This window comes from Syngnathus leptorhynchus, chromosome 15 (assembly GCF_054491065.1).
Source record: "Syngnathus leptorhynchus isolate UIUO chromosome 15, UIUO_Slep, whole genome shotgun sequence".
Taxonomy (NCBI): Eukaryota; Metazoa; Chordata; class Actinopteri; order Syngnathiformes; family Syngnathidae; genus Syngnathus; species Syngnathus leptorhynchus.
The window spans coordinates 3,115,062-3,138,271 of record NC_141209.1 but is presented as its reverse complement, the minus strand read 5'-3'; the positions used below and the strand labels follow the sequence as shown (position 1 = coordinate 3,138,271).

At 44.8% G+C, this 23,210-nt stretch overlaps 5 protein-coding genes across 6 annotated transcripts; all 5 read right to left on the bottom strand.

Moving 5' to 3' along the window:
- Nucleotides 1–52: 52 nt before the first annotated feature.
- usp40 (ubiquitin specific peptidase 40) lies at nt 53–8,331 on the bottom strand. 2 transcript variants are annotated; one of them, XM_085932629.1, is made up of 31 exons: nt 7,741–8,331; nt 7,608–7,675; nt 7,325–7,438; nt 7,081–7,245; nt 6,845–6,991; nt 6,623–6,766; nt 6,405–6,533; nt 6,211–6,330; nt 6,031–6,138; nt 5,651–5,812; nt 5,433–5,568; nt 5,286–5,367; nt 4,986–5,157; nt 4,830–4,914; nt 4,681–4,751; nt 4,014–4,402; nt 3,810–3,948; nt 3,680–3,728; nt 3,522–3,575; nt 3,226–3,314; nt 3,067–3,156; nt 2,944–2,980; nt 2,809–2,873; nt 2,656–2,730; nt 2,382–2,573; nt 2,200–2,315; nt 2,056–2,121; nt 1,774–1,984; nt 1,448–1,543; nt 1,274–1,347; nt 53–1,149 (listed from the first exon to the last, which is right to left on the bottom strand). In XM_085932629.1, exons 1-31 carry the CDS (start codon nt 7,937–7,939, stop codon nt 1,041–1,043), a joined length of 3,753 nt encoding a protein of 1,250 aa, XP_085788755.1. In that variant the 5' UTR covers nt 7,940–8,331; the 3' UTR covers nt 53–1,040. The 2 variants fall into 2 exon arrangements, with proteins under 2 accessions (XP_085788755.1, XP_085788754.1); XM_085932628.1 differs by having other exon boundaries at nt 2,200–2,573.
- Nucleotides 8,332–8,769: 438 nt separating this feature from the next.
- tspeara (thrombospondin-type laminin G domain and EAR repeats a) lies at nt 8,770–17,303 on the bottom strand. The gene is made up of 14 exons (XM_085932463.1): nt 17,267–17,303; nt 13,960–14,108; nt 13,317–13,525; nt 12,875–13,203; nt 12,351–12,441; nt 12,109–12,262; nt 11,912–12,043; nt 11,778–11,848; nt 11,518–11,682; nt 11,238–11,433; nt 10,941–11,173; nt 9,691–9,869; nt 9,416–9,517; nt 8,770–9,288 (listed from the first exon to the last, which is right to left on the bottom strand). The coding sequence occupies exons 2-14, from the start codon at nt 14,051–14,053 to the stop codon at nt 9,135–9,137; spliced, it is 2,109 nt and encodes a 702-aa protein (XP_085788589.1). The 5' UTR covers nt 14,054–14,108; nt 17,267–17,303; the 3' UTR covers nt 8,770–9,134.
- On the bottom strand, nt 14,844–17,271 carry LOC147045136 (U3 small nucleolar RNA-associated protein 14 homolog A). Its single transcript, XM_085932462.1, has one exon. It carries the CDS (start codon nt 17,197–17,199, stop codon nt 15,007–15,009), a length of 2,193 nt encoding a protein of 730 aa, XP_085788588.1. The 5' UTR covers nt 17,200–17,271; the 3' UTR covers nt 14,844–15,006.
- A 353-nt stretch (nt 17,304–17,656) lies between the features above and the next one.
- Nucleotides 17,657–20,285, bottom strand: sumo3a (small ubiquitin like modifier 3a). The gene is made up of 4 exons (XM_085932293.1): nt 20,119–20,285; nt 18,989–19,117; nt 18,798–18,869; nt 17,657–18,684 (listed from the first exon to the last, which is right to left on the bottom strand). The coding sequence occupies exons 1-4, from the start codon at nt 20,137–20,139 to the stop codon at nt 18,622–18,624; spliced, it is 285 nt and encodes a 94-aa protein (XP_085788419.1). The 5' UTR covers nt 20,140–20,285; the 3' UTR covers nt 17,657–18,621.
- Nucleotides 20,286–20,470: 185 nt separating this feature from the next.
- Nucleotides 20,471–23,142, bottom strand: pttg1ipa (PTTG1 interacting protein a). The gene is made up of 7 exons (XM_085932754.1): nt 22,896–23,142; nt 22,111–22,163; nt 21,787–21,895; nt 21,560–21,662; nt 21,299–21,364; nt 21,129–21,175; nt 20,471–21,053 (listed from the first exon to the last, which is right to left on the bottom strand). Exons 1-7 carry the CDS (start codon nt 22,981–22,983, stop codon nt 21,016–21,018), a joined length of 504 nt encoding a protein of 167 aa, XP_085788880.1. The 5' UTR covers nt 22,984–23,142; the 3' UTR covers nt 20,471–21,015.
- Nucleotides 23,143–23,210: the final 68 nt, after the last annotated feature.

The following is a 23,210-nucleotide window of genomic DNA, read 5'->3' as shown; positions in this document are numbered from 1 at the left end:
ATTTGACAGCCCGCCGTAAGCTGCGGAATCATCAAATAAAAAGTCAATCCAATTCATAAGATCCAACTAAAATTGGACAAGTTTATTTTGGATACTTTTATTTGGATAATACATTTTACAGTAAAACCTATTGAAGAAAATACTCTAAAATAAGTAGTGATCATTTATCATCAGGCATAAGACAACAGAATTCTTGGCACTGCTTACAGTAACAAAACTAAAAGATAATACTTTTCTCATTCGAAAATGATATATTGATGAATTACAAATTCACACAGCCCATGCAAGAACATTTCATTTTCCAAGATAAATATACAAATGTTTACTTTTGCAGATCATCAGAAGTTATTAAAAATAAGATTGGTGCCCCTGCAAAATGCTTTGAAAAGTTTTTTTAAACTGTTTATCCAATGAAGATTTTTTTTTCCAATACTTGAAACCCCCAAAATAAATAATGATTAAATCCTATCACAATCCAATTTTTGCATCAGTTCATGTCCAACTTCGATCAACGCAAGTCTGTGACATGACCGAGACTGAGGCCAAATATTCGTAATTAATCGATCAAAGAAAAGTTGAGACCCAGGAACAGAGACCCAATCAGAGAAAGGCTCATTCACATATTTATAATTATCTTGCAAATCTGAAAAAAAAAAAGAATCTTAAAAGATATTTAAAAACCTAAATAAAAAAAAAATAACTGGGACCTTTAATATTTCAGGATTGGTTGGCAGTTTGATGTGCTTAAAAAAAAACACGGGGGGGTAGGTCAGCGGAGGTAGACTGCAAGAGTGAGGTAGGGAGGGTCAACGGCACCGATGCTCGTCAATGTACAGTAAAGTAAAGGCCTCTTCTCCCTCTCGTTCCCTTTTGAAGCGTTACATCGTTACATCCTGAATCAAACAAAAAGGTTCCAACCACATTATGTACAATCTACAGTATTGTTGGTACTTGAGTGGCTGCTCAATCAACTTTCAATAAGCTTTCCAGTTCTTCTTTTTCGAAGATTGTCGCCACGTGTCGACGTCATCCGTTGCGCACTAGTGGCAGTTGCTGCTGAAGACGCCGACGTTGATGGATAGCGCCACCTCGGGCCTTTTGGGCACCTTTGTTTGGGATCCAGAGCAGTTTGCGCCTCCAGCCCGATCTCTAAAACAAAAGAAGCTCAAAATCAGTATTCAATTCAACATGTCTGACTTCACGGGTATTTTGTAATAGAAAATGAGAGGGGGGGGGGGGAGTACTTCCATGTTGCATTAAAAAAAATGTTTACCCTTTGTGTTGTTGCTCTGCTTGCACTTGTTCATCCTCCCAAATGTCAAAGTCCTTGCTGTCAATCAAAAGGTTCTGTAAACAGGACACAAAATAAACCATTAAAAACGTTTTATTCTATTTCAAAAAGACATCCTTTTCATTCATTTTAAAATGTTCTCGAGTTTTGTTTTACCCTGACACCTATCACGTCGCCATCTTTGAGATGAAACGGTGCTCCTAATAGTGAGTCTGTCTTTTTCTTCTTTTTCTTCTTGGAAAGCTGGCTGCTCTGTAAGGGGAAAAAAAAAAAAAAAAAAAGTCAAATTAACAGAAACAATGATGACAGTAATAGACTGTGCTGAATTGCACAGGCCAAACCATAAAAAGGCTTTTTAAAAAGGATTTCTTTGGCGCCATCTAGCGGACTTATGATGGTAAGAGACTATGTTGAAAGGAGTTGAGCTTCATATGTCATGCTTTGTCGCCATCTGGTGGAATCTATTATAAGCCATGACTCACCCAACTGCAGATTTCTTCCCAAGTGTGTTTGTGCGACCGCTGCTTGGCCAACCGAAGAGAGGCAGCGGGCAAGCCGTAGCTCTCGGCCACCAAGTTACGCAAGCCGGCGGGCGACGGGTCCCTGGAAGCGTCCCAGATCAGCTCCTCTGCCGGATGGTAGTAGCGCTTCCCTGGTACTCCCATCTTAACATTCAGCACAATTTCCTTGGGGCTTCCATCAAAGCAGGAGAAATCGAGATTAGTTCAATGAAGCAATCACACGCAAGGGGAAATTTCTCTTACCCGAGATCTTCCTCTTTGAACAGCTGTTGCACACAAATATTTGAGCCGGTGGTTATCTTGAGCTTCCTGAGAAGATAGGAGACAAAGCATCAAGTGACAATACTACATTCCAGATGTTTTTTTTTGTTTTTTTTTTTAATTTGCCTGAGTGTGATCTGGTTTCCTCTGAGGATGCGAGCCAGGCTGCGTCCCTCCATCTCCCACACCCGCAAAAAGGTGGCGGGCACACACGCGTTCTGTAAAGCTGGAAGCGTCAACACCTGGTAAACAAATAAGAGACATATTGTTTCTGACAAAGCCACTTCATCCGGGACTTCCAGAGCAACCTGAGTCTTGAGATCCTCCAGACTTCCTTCCACTGATATCTCCACCTGGCCGACACTCAGAAGATCGGATGGGTGAGAATCGGTTTGATCTGCGGCGTGATCCTCCTCAGCTGGGCCGTTGTCAGTGCGGTTCGTATCTGTTGCTATGGAAACGGGTCCCCGATACAGCCATACGGACAGCTCAAGAAAGCCCTGATTGGAGGAGGGCGAAAAAGATGACGATACCATGGAGGATAAACTTGCACTAATTATAAATACCAGATGTTGGAATTACTTTAGGAGGAAGTCGTCCTTCGGAGATGACGAGTGTTTCTCCGTTGTTTATCTTCAACTCTGACAGAGATGCATCCTGAGGATCCAAAAGTGTGACAGAGGCGACGATTAGTTCGAGAGGATATATAAGCGACGCGGTTCTTTCGACACCCACCTCGTCGTTTAGCGGCTCTCCCAACTCCTCGCACCAGTCGAGCTTTCTCAAGTGCCAACAGGTTCCTGCAAACATGAAACATTTACAATCAGAAAGTCAAACTTACATGGTAAAAGAAAAAAACCTGAAGTTTACCATCGATTCCAAAAGCGTGAAGCGCTATCTGCAGACACTGCGAATTAAAAAAACAAAAATTAATACAACAAGTGGTCCACGAAGCAAACCTGAAGCTTCATTTTCCCCGTCGGTGATTCTTACCTCTTTAACAGTGCAGGTCTTCTCAATGTTTATGTCCATCTCCAGTATTCCAGTAGGTGGCGCTGACCCCACAGAGAAGTGCAGGAAAAACTGCAACGCGCACAAAAAGAAACATCAATACTTGTTTTTCGAAGGTACCCATCAAGAAGCTAAACGAACCTGCGAAGCCTTGGGGGCACGTCCCACGCAAAGCATCATGGTGGTCATGAGCCGCACGCCGGCGTCGCGCACGCACAGGTCCTCACTTACTGTTCGAGAAGAAGGGGAGGCGTCACAACTCTGCCAAGTTCAAAGGCTGGAAAATTAAAAGGCAGCCGTAGCTTTTAAGAATTTAATGAGGGCCGACAATGACAGAGCTAGCGCGAGGGGTGTTTTCTAAACCAGGGGGGGGGGGGGGGGGGAGTTCCCAGCCAGCCCGTGTGCAGCCATGAAGCAACACGCATCAAACACACTACCTGGAGGAAGGACTTTCCCACTGATGTCCATCTGTCGCAAGCAGTAGTCTGCACCTGGTGAAGAGAAGATGGAAACTTACAAATGAATAGTCACTGCACCGCATATTTGAATTTCCACAGAAAAGCCAAATCAGTTGTTGACATCAAGTTCGACTTGCCTGGGAGTTGCAGCTCCTTTATGGCTCTCTGTTTAACCTCACATAGCAGCTGCGGACACACAAACAATGTCAAATGTTTGATTTCATGCAGTGAAAATAAAAAGTGTACCCCAAAAAAATAATGGCTAACCGTATCGCCCGCGGCGGGAACCTTAACTCTGCGCCTCTCGTCTGCATCGCCGCCACCCTGGGGTTGAAAGTCCACTTGGAGCCAGCGACAGTCGGACGGCGTCATCACGGTGATCACGTCTCCGTTGACGGTGAACATGCTGAACAAAACAGGAGCGAAGGTGAGCCATGTTGCAAATACAACTAATGACTACTTTTTTTTTACCCGTTATCAAAAGACTGCGACTCCAGCACCAGCATGGCGTCGCCATCTTTAAGCGATAGCTCCTTGAGGGTCCGGACCATGTCGTCGGGCGAAAACATCCGCCATCCGCTGGAGCCTCCGCCCCTACGTTGTCCTCCTTTGGCGTCCGTCTGCTCCTGACACAGCAGACTGTCGGCGGGCTCGCCCAGAGCTTCCCGCACTTCGCTGAGGGTGGCTCCGCCGGCGAACGCCCTCGCCTCTTTTTTGAGACACTCGCCGCCGTTCGTATTGTCGCCCGTCTCGTCCATCGCCGGCCCCTCCGGCTCATCTCGCGCCTCTATGGAGGGTCGGACGACGGTGAGCAGCACCGGCTCCCATTCGACTCCGGTTAGGACGCTTGCGCCAGATACCTGAAAAGATCACAGTTGCTTTAGCTTGTCCAAAGTAAATCGTTCAATTATTCAGATTTCCTGAACTAATATTTTCACGATGTTTATAATTTCAGTTATTTATGATTATTTGTTTATTAACTCATTAAATGCCACGAATAACTCCATTAGGCTCAAAAATTGTGTATGGGAGGTGTTGAGTCTTTGAGGAGTAATGAGCACAATCCGCCAACAGAGGGCAGCAAAGCACCACTATGTAAAAATTAATACTTATTGGACAGTTTGGATTAATTTCTCACCTCGCGTCCATTCCATACAAACAGGTCAGGGTTTGTATTGATGCCCGCACTGCTTAGCGACACGCTGTCATCTGCAACAGGTAAATTTCCCAAAATAAAGAGACATGCGCTCCATTGTAACCCCGAGGCCTTTTGTTCAAGTGTCTCACCTGTGAGGGTGTTGTACAGGTGAAGACCCGCTGGAAGCATCTTGGCCAAGGTCACAACCATGTGACCCTCCCATTCTTCTTGTTGCTAATGACAAGACGCTGCTTATTTGAGATGCCGGACATCGAGCCAAATGTTTTTTTGGGGGGAATAAATACCTCATAGATAGCCAATCGCAACTCTCCCACAGTCTTTCTGCGATCGAAAAGAAGGGCAGTGGCGGGATTGGGCTCGCTGTTGATTGGCTGCAGGGCTCCGTTGATCAGCCGATAAGAAGAGGCCAGGTGGACACGCAGCTCCACGTTGTTATTACTGGCCTCATATTCCTCCCTGTGATTGGGAACAATATTAACTTTCATCACACTCGCATCATTGAGGTCTTCACATCTATCGTTTTTTTTTTTTTTTGTTCAATCTGTCTTTTTATAACATTTGTAGGTTTGTAAAATTCTCTGTACCGCATCTGCTGTAGCTTGACGTTCTCTTCCTGTGCCATCTGGATGAGATGATGAGGAACTTTATAGCGAGGGCTGCTCAGAGCTGCAAAGGAAAGAGAGTCTTCAGTTTCTTTGGTGGTCTTGTCAGCTTTTATTTACGTTTGCTACCTTCTGTGGGCCGCTGCAGCTGACTCTTCCTGTAGAACAGCATGTAGGCGCTCTCTTTGCCTTGGAACTGCTTCTCAATGTCCGACTCCCGGATAGAAGTCACGGCGGAGTCGTTCAGGTCAAACCAGTGGCTAGCCTGCAGAACCACAAGAGGAACCTCATCACTTAATCTCCACCAGGAGGGTCACTTCACTTATTCTAATATTGTTCTAGTGGACCTCTTGTTGGCGCTCCAGTTCTGCAACGGTGTCACCTTGTGGGCCTGCAGCGGCGGGGGGGTCGGCAGGACCAGGGGGCTCGCTCATGGGGCTTTCTGTTTTCAGTGCTACTTGGGCACCGTTGGATACCAACATGAAAACATCACTGTGTGACTGCAGGAACTGTTTGATGGGTGAAGAAATCAGGAACAAGTCAGTTCAACTGTTTGACAAAAAAGGAGACTTGCCAAATACGTAATGCCGTGCAGTTAATTTTATTTAGTTAAATTGCTAAACATTTAAATTGTTCTGAATGGAATTTGATGCAAGTTAATGCTAGACCTTTTGCTTCACACCCTCCACATTCTAATTAGATAATAAAAACACACACACACACACACCTTGCCAATAGGGCCATAGTCTTTCTTAAAGGCTTTGCCCCAGGAGAAACCGAGCTTCTCCATGAGTTTCTGACCCAATTGGTCTAACCGGATGCTCTTTGATGGCTCCTAGAAAATGAATTAAGAAATCACCACCACTGCTGCACACAAGAGTGGATTTTTTTTTTTTTATGGTCATACCTGCTCAATAATAGCAATGAAGACACTCAGAGGGTCATTTTCATTGAGTTTGCTCTCAGGCAGGTCCTTCACTCGCTGCTTGGCCTTCGGTGGAGCCTTTTTTTTGTCGGTGTCCTCCTCCTGACAAACATTTTCGTTAGAGATTAGTTTCATTCTTGGATCCAGTTCTGCCTTTTGTAGTTCTGTTGTCTCACCGCCGGCTCCCAGACACCTAGGCACTCGATGTCCTTAATGTAAACGTGGTAATGGCCGCCATAGCAGCCGCCCTTGTGGATAATGACGGAGAACAACTCGTAGGAGTAGTCGGCATCATCTCCCTCCGTCTGCAAGGACGCAAAAGCACTGGGACATGACGTTTAATCATAATTGACACACAATGATGTCAATCACGCGAAAAAGTTTCAATTTGTACCTGTTGACAAAATGGCCGCAGGTTGATGGTGAGGGGGAAGCTGTAGCGGCCCGTCTCTTTGTAGCGCTCACATTTATGACAGTCAAAGCTGAATCTCAGCAAGGACATAGTCATGAATGGAGGGAGCTTCTTCAACTTGGCAGACTGAGGAAAAACTTCAATTATTTCAATTGAAAAAATTAAAAAAAATCTGTTTTATTTTGACACTCAAGTAGTTTTTACCTTAGCAGCAGTGACCAATTTGTCACACATTGCACATCTGTACAGATTATTGCCTTGGAACAACTCCTCCTCCACAAACATGCTCCACAAAGCTTCCTCAAGACTGGACATGCCGCAGACGCATGTGGTCAGATCCAGGAAGTCCTCCTAAGGTGTAGAGGACGCCAATATATTGATTGACTCCCGTAGAAAGGAATCATCGTCGCAAACACAACTCGTCAGTGTGTTTTGCGGACCTGTCGTTGGCTAACGTTGCCGCACTCCTCGCAAGCGATGCTGTTGACGATGATGCCGTGGTACAGGCGATGGATGAGCGTGCTGCCAGAGGTGCCCACGAGGGATTTCTCCAGAGCGCTGAACAGAATCCGGTTTAGTTCCTGCACGTCGTGTTGGTTTGTTCTCTATAGTTTTCACAGTGTAACAAAAAACACAATTTAAGGATTCAACAATTTGCTTTTTGTCTTCTCTATGCGCACACACCTCATTGCTGTTCCAGCCAAAGCTGTCAGTGAGGTCTGCTGTGGAGGCGCTCTGTTGGTCCACGAGCAAAAGACGGGCAAAAAGTCTCTGAAGCTCCAGAGGGATGACACGGACCTACGGGAAGAGACCTTGTGACACCTACCATGGACAGTGGCTGTGTGGAGAGATAATTCTGCTGCTCTTGTGGCAAGAAACAATGATTTAATGTACAACCTTAGACAACTGACACTGGACATTGGATTGGAGCTTTGAGTGTACCTAAAAGCTCTGTTTCAGCACTTACTTTGGCCCCAGGTTTGTCTTTATCCTCAAGGCTTCCTAACTCATCAGTCCCCAATGCGAAGAGCTCCTCTGCACACACATGCACACAGGAAATTAAGATGACAAGATCTTTGTCATCCTACCTGCAGACTCACCTCTGAACTCAGGGGTGAAGAGGAGGGTCTGGAGCAGGGAGTTGAGGTAGCACGTCCCTCCCTGGTTCCGAATGCCGCACAGTTTGCTTCTTCCTCGGGGAGCTGGGGGCTCGTCTCCCGCCTTGGCAACTCTCGTCCCTCCAGAGGAAAAGGCCCCTTCAGCCTCATCGCCATCCTCCTCAAAAAGATTCCCAAACATGACGTTTCGTTGGCTTTTGTGTTGCTTGGTAAAGGCGCCAGCTGCGTCCCGCTATCTCATCTTGGTCTTGCCCAGTTCTCGGTTGACAATTGCCGGACTGACGCGAAAATAAGACGACTTGACAGGGATGAACATAGCGACCAATGCGTCCAGAAAAGCTAACAAGTTCGGCTCACCTGGCTCGACAGCACAGGTAAAAGGAAACAGAAAAAGTCCGTCTGTCCTTAACGAGCGACGTCAAGTAAAAAACGGACCAAGCGTTTCGATATAGGAATAAAATAGGTAACTGTTTATCTATTCGACACTGTTTAGACAGTCCTGCTTTTCCACTTTAGGTCTTAAAGTGGCGAACGTAACTACAAATGCCGCCGGTGGACAGTGGGCAGCCATCTTGTTTTTCGGCACGAACGTCGCCGCAAAGCATTGTGGGGCTTGTAGTTTCATTTGGGGGGGGGGCATAACACAGTGACGTCATATCCGTTGCGTGCAATCATTTTCTATATTCAGATTTTTTTTTTTTAGTATGACAGCGTATTATTAGGGGAAATCTTTATTTGTAACTTCTTAAGCCTTGTGCGTCTCTATAAATAAATAAAATAATTATAATAAGCAGGAAGTTGTAGTTAAAATAACAACGTGAACACAAATAATATATATATTTTTTTAAAAGTCATATAACATCTTCCAGGTGGTCTAGGAGCACTCTCTGCTGTGACCTGGGGTTTTTTCCCAGTCAGGGAACAAATAAAAAAAAAAAAAATCAGTTTCTTCAGTCGAAGCCTTACTAAATAACATTTACTGACACGACCAAGATAGTGAACAATTGACATTTAATAGTGTGCAAAATATCCTAGTCAACAAAAGTGACCTTTATAGAAATTGATAAGTAGCTTATTGTTCTTTTAATAATTTACTGTCATTCTTATGTATCCTCATGCTACAGGCAGGCACTTTTACACACATACATACACACACACTGCATGTTTTTACATTAAGGTAGGAAAAAAAATCCGGAATTGTCCTCTGAGGGCAATAATGAATTCACATATAATATACAACGTACAAACTAGTGTGCCAACTTGCAATCCTCCTTTCATAAGAGTTCCTCTGAGGTTTTTGCATGGTGGGCTGACTCCTGCGGGGCCCCCATGGACAGGGCATGCATCCACACGCATAAATATGGTAGTGAATGAGCTCAGTACATTTTCAGCTTGAACACTTTGGCGAGAGGCGCTTTGGCACTTGAGTAGATCAGATAAGAGTCTCCGCCAGCACTGAAGAACTCCCAATCGCTGCAGCCGATAGTCGGAAGCCAGTGGACGGGAACGAAGCCCTCGTAGCCCTGCCACCTTCACACGGGTCATGCAAGAACCCACATTAGCGTCGGGTAAATGAACAGGAGAACTTTTCAATCCATCTTCAGTTGAAACGGTGGCCTCCAAAACCCCTGCATGTCAAACGGGAAACGACGAGTACCTGTAAAGAACACTGTTGAGAGAGTACGACTCCCCGTTGAAGGAATTGGCGACGACCAGAAAATATTCCTCCCCGACACTGAAGAACTCCCAGTCCACTGCGCTGTTGGTAGAAAGCAAAGGTTTTGTAAATATTTTTTTATAACACTAGCTCTGAGTTCTTAGTGGTTTGGGGCCATCTCAAAGACTGTAATGGGTCATTTGTGGACCACCTGCCACATGGTGCATATCCAGTAGCGGGAGGTAAAGAAGTACAAATGGCAGTTTTAATGATACCTGTATGTGACGATGTCCTGGAAACGGACAAACACCTGTCCAATCATGTCCAGCTCATATATAGTAGAGTTGATGGCATATTGACCGGGTCCGTTGCCATGGAGCCGGTGTCCATTGGCGACCACCAGGAAGACCCGTGTCCCTATCTGAAACATCTCCCAGTCAGTGGCGCAAAACGTCTGTGGAAAAAATATATACATAATTAATAATAATAATAATAAAAAAAGACTTTAAAGACGTCTGTGGCATAACATTTAATTAAAGCTGTAAGTGAGCTGACTCAACCGGATCAGTTCCAGCCCAGTTAATGGGAGACTATTATTTCAAAATCGTGTTAAGACGACTTGTAAATCAGGCAGGCAATTAGCGGTTGGGTCGGCTTACGCACGAAGCAAGCAAACACCCACGTTATATATTAATAAAAAAAAAAAAAAATGCAACTTTTAGAGCTGAATTCCATGCAACCTCCAGTCACTCAATGATTGTAACTTTTTTTTTTATTTTGCCACCCAGAAGCACGTGCGACATCACGGCGTAAAGATCTATAGAAAGACAATCAAAAAAATCTGAAACCGTCATGGAAGTGTCAAGAGTGTATGTCGGAGTGTTCTGGGTGACTTCACGTGATTAATTTTTTTCTGGCCCCGGGGCTGCTTTCTGACTAATCTTCTAATTCAGCTGTGGAATTCCCCTAAATCACGCTCATGTCCTTATGGCCCTATCAATGTGTCAACACATGTTTCACAGAAAGTGCGGTTACAGTGCAAATATGACACTCGCTGTCGGCTACATGGTCTATTTTTGGAAGCGGGCACACGCCTGATGCTTTTCTCTCCCTGTCCCTGTCATTAGCTCGTTTTTATTTGGCCGTGTTTGTTTGTTCCCTCCATCCGACTGCAATAACAAGACTTGTACTACGTTTCAACCCGCCATCGCATAAATCGGCAAGGAAATTACCAGTCTGGCTTGGGTGATATAGTCGTGAAATAAAATCTCAGATAAAGTCACTGCCGCAGCTAGAGGGGGGGGGCGTGGAGGCACTGCCTCCCCCCCTGAAATATGCACACAGGTGCAAGGCCAGATAATTGACTTTTGGGGATTTTTCCAGGGATTTATTTTGACATTTCCATCTGTCCCCCATAAGGAACACATCCTTAATTTTTATGTGAGTTTTCTGAAAAATAATTTGGGTTTGTAAATTTATTTGTTCTGCGGAAATCATACTAAGTTTGCAATTAAGAATATTGTACCTTAATGGTTTGAAGGACTCGAAAGCTCCCGTCCACCCAAACGTAGATAACAGAGTCTACTGACGTGGTTACTCCGTCAAAGGCGTTCGCCACGACCAAAAAATGATAAGGTCCCACTTTAAAGGACTCCCAGTCGTAAGCCCCTGACGTTCTCAACCTCTGGTGGACCTCAAAGGACTTGGTTGGCTTGTTCCATTTATACACTACGCTGTCAATGGTGTGGTTGTTTTGACCTAGGGGAAAGACACAAAAGTTAGTTTCAAAATCTTGATCGCAAGCACGTTTTGTTTTTGTTACCTTTCCTGTGATTGGCGACGACGAGATATGTGTGTCGATGGATTTTGAAGGCCTCCCAGTCACGTGCGCAGTGTGTCTCCAAAGTCTGGAAGGGAACAAATTGTTTGCTTTTTCGGCTCCACTTGTAGATGACGGAGACATCGACTTCCTTTCCCACACTGGCGCCGATATTGCAGTTGGACACTACCAGAAATGTCTAGAACAAAATAAGAAGATTTTGTCCAGAAAAACTTTGCTGTCGGTGGAATATCTAACAATCTCATTTGTCTTCCAGTCATACCTTCTTGCCCATGTTGAAATGTCTCAATGCCAGCGCTCCATGTGTGCTAAGATTCTGATACAGCTGGAAGCCATTTTGTTGGCTCCACCGATACACTGCGGAACCAGAAGTTGTGGAGCGGTGAGCCATGGCAGCCATCAAACCCACGCCTTGAACCTGGAAGACCTGAAGAAGACACCAAACAAAGATGGTCTTGAGTTTTGGTCTTTGTCTAAAGTGATGGGACTGACACGTAGATCTTGAGAAGAGCTTTTATTTACTTCTATGTCGTGCGTCTCTGAGCTGGTGCTGAGAACCTGCCGTTCCTCAACAAAGTCCAGTCGTTTACGATCTGAGCAGATGCAGACGTTTGTTCATTTCTAAACCGAGACTGAAGATGATTTTGGCTCCTCACCCTCCAGAACGGTGATCCACGAGGTCCCATCGCAAACGTAAAGGGCTTTCCTGAGCGGGTTAAACCGCAACTGGCCTCGGAGTGGCTCGGAACACATCTGCTCAAGACCCACCGATACTCTCGTTTCGGATTCTGGTGGTTCCCAAAGATTTAGAAGAAACTTGGGTATTACACTACAAATACTGCATGGACTTTACCGTATGGGATCAGCTGACTTGCGGAATTCTTCTCGGCGACATCTGACAACAGTAACGGTGGAACAGATAGAGTTGCAAGTTGAGCTTGGGTAGATGGGCATATCTGATGGGTGGCGTCAGAACCCGGAACCAGAACCAACTGTCGCAACAGGCCCTGTGGATTCAACCCTAAACCTTACTCTGACTCTTAGAAGAATGTCAGTAGATGAGAAGGACCATCAAGAGAGGAATGTGGGCCTTACCGTAAACAATCCTTTCCATCTGCCTCGACTGCCGATATGAAATCTGGACAGGTGAAAGCTGAGGTCCGACGGGAAGGGCCTGGAGGGAAGGCTGCTTACCAGAAAAAGATACCAGTTTCATAAATTGACGTCAACGTTATATATTATCTTTACGGCTAGCAATATTCCCGGCTTTCAGGCACTCAGAGCCATCTATCAAATGATGTCAGGTTGCTGCCATTGTATGGCCGGAGGCTGGGAGCATATTTCTAGAACTGCTAATGTATTGTGTTGAATGATCTATGATCCCCGAGGGGCGCGTTCCAGGGGACGGAACAGGACTCAGGTGGTGGGTTCGGAAAAATCTGGGATTGTTGATCCTGGTTCATGTGGACTTAAAAAAAACCTGTCCCGGTTTCAGTGCTCAACATGATAATTAGGTCCTTTGTTTTATCGACGTTAGCATCCACGGGGTTACAATCATACCAATGAATAAAAACTAGTAAAGTACTATCGTGGTCTTTATCCAGGTCTGGGTTACTTACATTTCACGCAGTGAGCCACAATCCACCGTCAGCCTGCCTTGGTGACCGACGACGGACAGAACCAGGGTGTGCCAGCGGTTGTCTGCGAGGAGGTGGGCGCCCCGGAACACCTGCTGCTCCGTGACGCCTCGTTCCCCTCTGAAGAGCAAGTGCAGCCGCTTCCCCGAGAGCCTCAGTCCCAGGAGGAGACGGCGGTGTTCTGCGTTGTTCCTCACTTTTTTTCCACTCGTGTCTATTTGCAGCCGACTTCCCTCATCATCCTCCTTTTCCTCCAGCGCTCCTTGCGCCGTGATTTTCGGCTCCATCATGGTGAAGATATACTCACTTTTCTGGAAGGTGAAAAAAAAAAAAAAATCCAACACAATCTACCCGATGAGACCAGGCACAGAACCACCACAGGAATAGCAAAAAGTTATTGACCCCTTATTGTAAAGTCGCTCACCTTTTGTGCCATGTGAGCCACTTTCAGCGTAACCACGATGGAGAAATCTTTCGGGGATCGCTCACAATTGAAGAGCAGGCTGACGGGATCGTGAGGCCCAGTAAAATGGACGCCGCGAACCCCTCCGGACGACTTCACTTCAACCCCCGTGGTGAATGCAGAGGTGTCCTTCTCCAGGACAGCAGATAGAAGATCCACAGGAGCCAAATCTGGAGGCCATTGACCAATATTAGTCATGGTAGATGATGATTTCCAACTTTTTAAGGGGCGTTACTGAGTTTTGAGGATTACGATGTAGGTGCCAACCAAGTGGGAACTCCTGCTATTAAATCATTTTCAAAAATCGTCGTGGCATGCCGGAATACCTGCCGCCTGCGGAATAGCCCTGGGTGGCGAAGCGGTGGCTTTGAGTCTTTTCCCGTATCTGGGAATTGCTTGCAAAACGGAAACCCAACCTCCGACCACGTCTGTACTTGTTTAGAGGCGGGGGAGGGATTGAAATTAAATTGAAAGTGCAAAATTGGCATCCCAAACTTGGCTACCCGGAGGAATTTATGGCTGGAGGGGGGGTTCCCGGATATTCTTACTTGGATAATCGTTATTACGAGACTATTTGTGAGAGAGCAGGAAATATATTATTTACCTGGACATTGTTCCCCGAGGTCAGCCGTCATGAAAGCGACCCTGAGGCTGAGCAGAAGCAGCTGGGAGAGTAGCAGTGATGACATCATCACCATGAAGCTCTTCACTTTACTTGGTCTCCTTGACAAAGCGTCTCCGTGCGGGATGTTCCTTTGGTAAAAGCATCTTAGACATCATCCCAAAAAGGTCTTGGAAGAGAAAAAAAGTCCAAAGTGGAGGGGGGGGGGGGAGAAGACAGGAGGTTCTGGAGGACCTGTGAGTGTGTGTCTGGTGAGGAATCCACTGAAGTGTGGAGAAGCCGTGCACCTGCACAGCCCCCTTTAAAGAGGCCCCCGCCATGCAAATGAGCTGTCACTCGTCCTACAGCTTTTTTTGTGTGTTTTTTTTAAACTTGTCTTGTTCAGACACACACACACGCACAAACATGCATACTTATTTACCAGGTTTTCAGGGGACTCTTAGTCTTACAGAAGATTTTATGTTAATGTCTATGTAACATTTGAGAAACAATGGAATAAAAGATTTATTTTAAAGGCAAATTCAAAAGTGATTTTGAGGTTTTCTGGGAGTAATTGCAAACAAGGGAATCATTGTTGAACTGAATGCAATATAACAACTATTAATGATATTTACCATTTAGTAATAAACTAGCCAGTAATTGTACAACTCACTTCTTCATATGTGTACTTCTCAAAAATATTTCAGATTCAGTGGTGTGTTTTAGCATCTTTCAAATTATGCACAATTTATCATTAGTCTATTTTAAATGATTATTAAAAAAAAAAAGGTTCTGCTGCTTTATTTTTCCCCTGCCCTGACAGTTTTAACGTCATTACAGGGACACGAGCGCCCTCTTCTGGACCAGGAAAGCAAATACCACTCCAATTGACATCAGTTCTCATTTATTCCAAATTTAAGCCACAATGAAATGTGTTGTTTCTGCATGAACACGCGACGAATGAAAGGAAAACATTAAACCACATCATTCATTTCCTCAGATATTTTTTCCTCCTAATTGACAAAATTCCCACTAAAATGTTCCACCTCTTTAGCGCCCTACTTTTTCCCTTCTTCTTCTTGAGTTTCTAGCCGCTCTGTTCCCTTGCGCTTGTGTTTGGTTGTTGGTCAACAGTTCCTCCCGAGTCATCGGCTCAATGATGGTCCCCAGCTGGGTGACCACGGCGGGCTTGGTCATCTTCTTAACGGTGCGTTCCGTGTTCCAGTTGCGGCCCACGGGAGTGCTCAAGGTCTTCTCAAAGTGCATGTAACTGGTGAAAGGAAACGGCATCGTGCTCACCTGGTGAAGGCTGAGCGAGCTGTTCCTCTTCTCCGAGAGGATGACGCCAGGCAGTTTTCGGTCTTTCCTTGGCGGCGGCGGGGCCGTTTTCACCAGGAACTTCCTGCGCTTGCGGCTGGAGGGCACGAGACCCGCCCCGCCCCACTCCCCCCACCCGGGAAGAGTCATGTCCACCGCGCTGGGCTTCTCCACGTTCTCCTGCTTCTTCTTCTCCTTGATGAAGTCGGCGATGACGTCGTCGCCAGCGAAGGCTTCTTGAATAAGGTCTGTCTGAGAAAGCGTTTCGTCCGAGTCTTCCGTGACCACGGTGGTCGGAGCGAGCGGCATGAGAATGGTCGCGGCGTCTTTAGTGAGAACTTCTTTCAACGTAATTTCTTTGTTGGGATTTTTCTGCGTTTCTTCGGAGGACGGCTGCGGCTTGACAGGAGGTTTCTCGGGTTGAACTGACTCCTCTTGATTGAGGAGGTCCATGAACTCCAAAGTCTCCATTTGGTCCGTCTGGCCTCCCACCAGCTGAAGGGAGGCATCTGCGGGTTCCTTCACATTTCCAAGGTCCTCAGACTTTTTGGTGTCCTCTTTTTCAAGGGTGTCAGGATCCCGTCGCATTTTACGACGGTTCTCAAACTCGCGCAGGAGAGATTCTTCTTCAGTTTCCTCCACCTCGCTTTCCTCCTCCTCTTCGACATTCACAACAGTTCCGGTGGACACTGCGGTCAAGTCGACGTCGCGCCTCTCTTTTCCTTTCTCGGCGGGATCTTCAGAGAGCTTTCCTTTCATCCAGGGATTTGAATCCATGCCAGGCAGCGCTTCGTTTATAAAATCGGGCACGTTTTCTGGGGTTTGGTCTTCCTCCTCCTCATCATCATCATTCAAAGCGACGGCGAGTTTCTGCGTCAAATCTTTGTTGACCTCCAGCTGCTGCTGCATGGCTTTGCGAGCATTTTGGTCATATTTCGCCATGATGGCTTTGGACTTGGCCCACTTGCCGCTGTTCTGATGTTTTAACGACATTCTTTCTTGCATCCTGCCCAACTCAATTTTGTTGATCTCCTCTAAAGCAGCCGACGGGTCATTTTTCAACATGTCGTCAAAGTTCTTGAGAAATCCTTTGCGTTTTTCTTTGTTGAGCACTCGGTGGTATTTCTTGCTCTTGATCTTCCGCGTACGCCTGGCTTTGGCTTCATAGTAGGTCTGCAGAGCCCTGGCCTTCTGAAGCTCAGCGCGGCGCATCTTCATCTCCATCAGGCTCATCGCCTTCATGGAAGCCTTCTCGGCAGGGGTCAAAGTGGAGTCAGTGGTCGGTGGGTTGTTGGCAGACAGGATGGAAAATATTTCTTGTTCAAGGGGAGTTTCTGCTTTCCAGCCCGTGACAACCTTCTCCATCGGCCTAGGGCCGGATGGCTCTTGATTCAAAGGGAAAATAAGTTGCTCAGCAGTCCGGTTCTGTTTAATCACACTTTCCCAATGGGTCACCTGTGATGCTACTTTCTGAAAGGCAAGGTCTCTCTGGATCCTCTCACTTTCCTGCCTACTGAGAGGGCATTCAATCGTTTGGTTACTTCGCTGCAGGTTTTTCAGCTGTTTCTTGGACTGGTTCGAGACAGCTGAGACTTTGTTCATGGAATTCAGGAGATCCGACAAATTTATTTTGTCGCCCTCCCCCTCTGCATTGACGTTAAATTCGGACTTTTGAACAGCCGGCTCCGATCGCTCCCCGAGCTTTTTCTTCCGTTTTCCACCTCCGAGAGAGCTGATAGCCTCCACTAGCTTTAGCCGTTTGCGTTCATCATCGCTGTCTTGCTCCAAGTCACTAACGATAGTCTCATCAGCTTCTGTTAAGTCATCTTGAAAATCGTAGCTTACTTCTGTCTTATCATCTATAACGCTCGCGGTCTTCTTGCGATTCTTCTTCATCGTCCGCTTTTTCGTCAAAACTTTCGCCATGTTGCTGCTAACAACACAGGATGATAGGTGACTCGGGAACACACGTGCGATGACAACAAGCACTTACTACTTCCGCCTCCTCGTCTTCTTCGTCCTGGTCTTCTTCGGCTGTGTTACTACTCCCTTGCCATAGTATATAAAATAGTTACAACGCCCCCTAGAGTCTTCAGCGTGTTACACGTGGATAGCAAGAAAGCGAAAAACAAAGGCGGCCACGATATTGGTCGGTATACAGTTGCACGCAACGTTGTAAAAATTCCCCAAAGATTCAGTACATTGCCTTTAATGTGAACGTTATCCTCTCTGACATGACCGACACCGAATCACGTAAGTTAGCTAGGCAGCTACAACGCGTCGGTGTATAGTCTTTGCAATTATAGGCACAATAAGCCATGGAGACTAGTTACCATGTAAGATATTAAACATAATACACAAAACGGAAGTTAACACCAGCAAATCTGAGTACCAAACTATATTTATTGTATACAGTAGTAAAAGACCACAAATAATATACAAATCAGTAGAGAAACAAAACGTCAGAAGACCTGGGCAACCTTGTAACTTTTTGAGCTACTCCACCTTGGCTAGGTAAGTGTGCTCTCATTTGAACAAAAAATGCAAACAGCTGATGTACTGAACACACAATAAACACTGTCGGGGCAATGCAATCTATTTCTAATAATAAAGGGTTAACTATTTTACAGCATGTCTAACTTAACCTGAAGCTTTAGATCTGAAGATCTAATGAGATGTCCCCCATGCCTTCCCATGTCAACTATTGTTGCGTTTGCGCTAAATGTTCTTCATCGTAGGCCACACACGCACACAAACAAACACTCACACACACAAACTGAAGTGAGGTGGAGGTGTTAATAATATACTGTCATAAATCCATGTCCTCCTCTTGCTGTGTGAATAAATACTTGGTGGTATGGAAGTAGTCTCTCTCTCTCTCTCTCTCTCTCTCTTGGACATGCAGAAACCAAAAAAGTAGCAACTAAGCAAAAATACAGACTTCCTTTGAGTTCCTTGTTTGGTCATGTTAAAGTTATGATACTTACATCTCATTCTGAACTGTGTGCACAGAGTCAGAGCTTAAAAACATAAACAGTCATTTCCCGAAAGCGGCTAGAAATCATAACATGTTGATGGCGGCAGGCTAACGTGTGCCCACTTTAAAACTAGACGATTCCGAAAATGCTCACTGGCGACAAAGCTGTTGCATTGTTGGTCCGAACCAGTGTTAGAGAACCCCTAAGTACCCCACCCACGTACACACACACAAAAAATAAATCACAACGGATGTACTGTAGCTCAAGTGAATAATAATAACAATATAAATAGCTGAGAGAAGCGATGGGGAAAAAGTTGATGAATGTGGGCTTGAGCAAGTTGGGTCTGTCAATAAGGGTAGAAGGATGCTTAGCAGCGGCCGCCTGTCTGCTGCTGGAAAACATCTATGGTGTCTTCGTCTTCCATCTCAAGCTGGAGGGGGAAAAGGAAAAACCCAAAGGTAAGAGGCATGTTTTTGCTAAATCTTGAGATTCCACTGTAACCGACATCCTGTCCGTAAGCGAAAAAGTGCCAGGCTCACATACCTGCGAAGGCGTATCGTTCTCGTTGATGGGCTGCCCGTCAAACCTGAACCTGATCTGCCTAAGTGAGAGTCCCTGTATGAACGATACGATAAAATTAGACTGTGTGGGCCGCGTTGTATCTTTAGATCAGAATAAGGCCTCATCTAAAAACCTGACCAAAAAAAAAAAGGAAAAAAAGGAGCAAATCTCACCTGTCGTTCGCAGTACGCCTTCATGAGTTTACTGAGGGCCGTGTGCCTTTTGATTTTGAACTGGACCACCGAGCCATCCTGCCCCGCGACCTTGAGGTTGATGTGATCATTCTCGGTCTTGACGCCCTCCTGCGCCAAGGTGAGGTGGATATTTTGTCAAAACATTATTCAGTTAGCAAAGGAGAGATGCAGCGAGGCTATTGATAATTTCATTTCAGTTTAACCCACACATGCTGTTTGCAAATGACCCCAAAACACACAATAATGATACCATAAGCATGTATTACTTATGGAATTGTGGAAACAGTCGCTGAATCTGGAAGGGTCATTGGGGGGATCTTGAAACAATTAAAAAGTAAAACAATGATCATGCAAACTAAACTTAAGCGACCTCAGAGGTCAGAGAATTAAGATTTATTAAGAAGTAATAATTACATTTTGAAAAACAGTAAGTTCATCATGGCCATTAGGAGAACGTTCATGGCTACGTGTGTATAAAAATAAACAGTATGTAAGGGTTAACAGGCAAACATGAAACACAAAATGACATGAGCATAAAATAGAAAATAATAAAACACAATAGCCGAGGCCTCAAACGGACAGCCTCATAGCACCAATTCCGCTAACGTTGGCTTCGATGCTAGCAGGCAGAGACGTCAGTCGCTCACAAACGTTGCAATTTGGGCCACGCAAGTAGGCTCGTTTCATCCTAATGTGCTACAAGAAGGTCCAGGGAGGATCAAACTAACAGAATTAGGGCTCTGTAGCGTGAAGCATTGCGTTGATTTGGTATTATGTGCTAGTGGTTAACCCATTGTGACGGCGAGGGTTTTGCGGCAGTTGCGCACATTGCGTGCTGCCGTTTCGAGAACACCTCCCCCCCACTCTCTCCAAAATAGAAAGAAAAATACTCAAACCACTTTATTTTAATATTTAAAAATCACAGAGGACGGAAGTTAACGCTCAAGAACGTCGGATGATTTCAACACAAGTAAAGGAAGACTCGTTCCTTTGCGAAACAAACACTGCGCCAATTGAGAGAAACGTGCAAAATACAGGCCATTTCCCCATGGCAAAAAAAAAAAACGCTTAGATAAACTATCACCTTTTTAAACAATGCCAAGTCTCACCTTTGGCTTTTCCTCTGACATGGCTGCCGGTTTTCAAAATGCAGAGGAAGAAAGATGATTTTTTATTAAAGCCGGTTGACTGCGTGTTTGTATTTTATTTTGTCTTCCTGCCGCCTTGTGTCCTCGGCTGGCTTCCTCCGGTGACGGGAGCGCGCGTTGAACCGCTATCGTGAAATTAATTGGATGCCCGGGGACACGTGACCACCAAGTCGCGGGAGCGCGGAGGCGGGAGCGCGCGCTGCCACCCTCTTTCAAAATCCTCGGTCACGCGCACTGGGATTGCGAAATTTATAAATTGGAAAATGTCTCCATTCTTTCAGCAGCCACACCTTTGCCATGCAAACAAAACATGTTTGGTGTCAGTTTTATACTTTATTTTCTACAGAACGTGTATCTTTACAAGGTCTATCAGTGAATGACACACATTCACTTTAAATTAACATTTTAAAACCGGACAAAAGTGCAAAAAAAAAAGAAGCTACAATTCAAAATTGAACAACTGCTCTAATACATTGAAAAGTTGGTTGAACCGATTTCCTTCACCAAATGTTTATTCAAGAGCCAAACAGTATGATCAAATATAAAAACAAACAACTTAAGACTGATATCAATTTATAGAAATCACGTATGGTCAGAAAACATTTGAAAAAACATCAAGCTCGAGAAATAGTATTTGTCGTAGCCGCTTTTAGCAATTAGGTCGCGTGCAGTGGGAAAAAAAAAACGGCAAAATCGTTCTTGTATAGCCTCGTCTCGTCACACAACATTCCTGTTTGTTGGCTGAATGACATCATCGGCATCTACTGTATAATAATTACATGGCAATTTACATTAATTCATTACTGCAAAAAAATAAACAGGTGTTTTGTTAAATAAAGTCCCGCTGTTTAATTCCTCTCATCCAAATCGGGAATATGGATTTGGTCCACTTAGGCCTGGTAGAAAACGTTCAACGTTAGCATCGCAGAAAATAATTATAATAATCCATCAATCACAGGAAAAGGCCTCACCGTATTTGTTCCTGATGTCATCGTGTCTCTGTTTCATCTCGGCACGCCTGCGGAGACAAAAGCAATGACAAATTGTGACTACGCTAAAATAATTAAAATTGTGTCAAAAAAATGTATATACAGCGGGTTTTTTTGTCCCCCCACCCCCCCCCAAAAATAATTTTCATTACCTTTCCTCCTGTTTGTTCCTCGACTTGTTTACCTGCCTCTCCATTTTGGACCCAAACCTTGACGATCTGGGACAATAAAAAAACAATTAAATATAATTTACATAATTAAATCCTTTGCAACGGTTTCTGAAGATATCAAAGCACAAATGGGATGAACTCATGTTTCTTGTCTGTTAGCATCAAGCCACGGAGGCTATGTGGCTGTTTAAAAGTCACAACGTGTTATTCTTTTCCTGATGCGTTACGAAACGAGAGACTTACCCAATGTTTTCACACTTGCAGCAGCAGAACATGCAGATCAGTAGGGCAATGATGATAACGCCACCAAACACTGCAAGCGTGATGATCAAGTTCTGGAAGTTCACTGAGTAGCAGAGAAAGCACCAAAAGGGGGGAGACATTTTATTTACTTTTTTTTTTTTTTTTGCATTGGTGTGCCTAATGTTGTGACCGGCGTGTGTGCATATTGTGCGAGGTTATCATCTTACTCCAACACAGGCCCCAGCGAGCGTCATAGAGCGGACAAAGTGAATGAGGTGGCAAGATGGTCCTCACTGGATATGTAACGCACGCCTTGGTTTTGATACACCACAAACACTGTGGAGAGAAAAAAAACAAATGATTAAAAAATGATTCATATCTGCTGAGGAATTTCAAAGATTGACAAAGAAGGGAGGGGGAGGAGGGAGGCACAGAATGAGATCAGTTAGTGCTCAAACCGGTCAGACAAGTGCGGCCGTGGTGAAGTTTTGGCCTCTTTTGAGTTCCCTCATACGAAGCAAACATAAAAGACTTCCTTGAAGGTTGCTTACCGTCACGTTGCTCAGACATCGCTCGCAGCTCGTCCCGTTCATGGACTCGCAAGCTGTGTCAGGAGAGGATTGAAAATACACTGTTGACATTTCTCCATTTACCAGACAAAGTAGCAATGACGCTAAAAGCTCTTGAGGCTGAATGAGTGAAAAGACACATTGTATTCAAGTATCTGGTTTCAAATGGAGGGCGTAAAAAGTTGTCAGGAAAAAAAAATATTCAACATGAGGACAATTGTACTCAAGTATTTGTCCTTCTTTATTTCCTACTGGTGCCATGAGGATTAAATGAAGTCCTTGGTGTTTGTTGTGTCCTCCTCATCCTAGTGGGAATTTTGTCATGGAGACCAAGAGTGGAGTAACTTTTTTTTTTTTTTCTTGTCTTCAAGGAGACAAGCTTGGCCCCCCCAGATAGTCTTAGTTGTGTCATTTCACGCCACAATTTTTATTTGATTCACTTTTGCACCAGTCCCTTTCAAATAGAAATAAATAGATATAGATGGCATTGCAGATAAAGTAACACTGTTTGTTATTCTTTTGTAAAATAGGGGAATGGGAATTGAAAAGAAAAAATATGTTTGGAGGAAATAGATTAGAACAAACATGGCGTGAGTTTAATGGTTCACCTTTGGGGTTGTTTTTTTTTGACAAAACGCCAAAACTAACAAACCAACCAAGACATCAACATTTCGTCTTCAACACTCATGACATTGACGCCAAACGACTTCATATATTAACGCAGGTAAAATATTCGGAAAAGGAGGAAAGAAGCAGTTTCTTCTTACCTACACCAGGTGTGGCATTTTGGGCAAAAACTTGAGCAGAAGAGATCGCAAGAAAAATGACAACTGCGGATAAACTCCTAATATCCATCTCGGTTTGGTTGATAATTCTTTTATTAGTTCGCAAACTTCATCCAGTGGGTGAGAGGAAACCCGACGGTCTGCTTCGGGTTCTTAACGCGAGACGCCGAAATTCTAACTCGCACGCAAGAGAAGGCGTGTGCGATTACGTTCCAGTGAGAGGAAATACTGGGACATTTTGAGTGCGTCATCCAATCCAAAATATACAAGACTATTTTTGTTTTAATAATTGCTCCT

What these genes read in the sequence shown, in the direction of transcription:
- tspeara (XM_085932463.1), bottom strand. Translation starts at nt 14,053, where the DNA reads ATGGTGATGATGTCATCACTGCTACTCTCCCAGCTGCTTCTGCTCAGC. An exon ending in CCTCGGGGAACAATGTCCAG is followed by an intron (nt 13,526 to 13,959) that starts GTAAATAATATA and finishes AATGGCCTCCAG; the next exon opens with ATTTGGCTCCTGTGGATCTT. An exon ending in AAGTCAGCTGATCCCATACG is followed by an intron (nt 12,044 to 12,108) that starts GTAAAGTCCATG and finishes GGGAACCACCAG; the next exon opens with AATCCGAAACGAGAGTATCG.
- sumo3a (XM_085932293.1), bottom strand. Translation starts at nt 20,139, where the DNA reads ATGTCAGAGGAAAAGCCAAAG. An exon ending in TGTCAGAGGAAAAGCCAAAG is followed by an intron (nt 19,118 to 20,118) that starts GTGAGACTTGGC and finishes ACCTTGGCGCAG; the next exon opens with GAGGGCGTCAAGACCGAGAA. An exon ending in AGGCGTACTGCGAACGACAG is followed by an intron (nt 18,870 to 18,988) that starts GTGAGATTTGCT and finishes TCGTTCATACAG; the next exon opens with GGACTCTCACTTAGGCAGAT.
- usp40 (XM_085932628.1), bottom strand. Translation starts at nt 7,939, where the DNA reads ATGTTTGGGAATCTTTTTGAGGAGGATGGCGATGAGGCTGAAGGGGCC. An exon ending in GTGCCCCCAAGGCTTCGCAG is followed by an intron (nt 3,157 to 3,225) that starts GTTCGTTTAGCT and finishes TGCGCGTTGCAG; the next exon opens with TTTTTCCTGCACTTCTCTGT. An exon ending in TTCAAAGAGGAAGATCTCGG is followed by an intron (nt 1,985 to 2,055) that starts GTAAGAGAAATT and finishes CTTTGATGGAAG; the next exon opens with CCCCAAGGAAATTGTGCTGA.
- pttg1ipa (XM_085932754.1), bottom strand. Translation starts at nt 22,983, where the DNA reads ATGGATATTAGGAGTTTATCCGCAGTTGTCATTTTTCTTGCGATCTCT. An exon ending in AAATGCCACACCTGGTGTAG is followed by an intron (nt 22,164 to 22,895) that starts GTAAGAAGAAAC and finishes CTCCTGACACAG; the next exon opens with CTTGCGAGTCCATGAACGGG. An exon ending in TGCAAGTGTGAAAACATTGG is followed by an intron (nt 21,365 to 21,559) that starts GTAAGTCTCTCG and finishes TTATTGTCCCAG; the next exon opens with ATCGTCAAGGTTTGGGTCCA.
- LOC147045136 (XM_085932462.1), bottom strand. Translation starts at nt 17,199, where the DNA reads ATGGCGAAAGTTTTGACGAAAAAGCGGACGATGAAGAAGAATCGCAAG.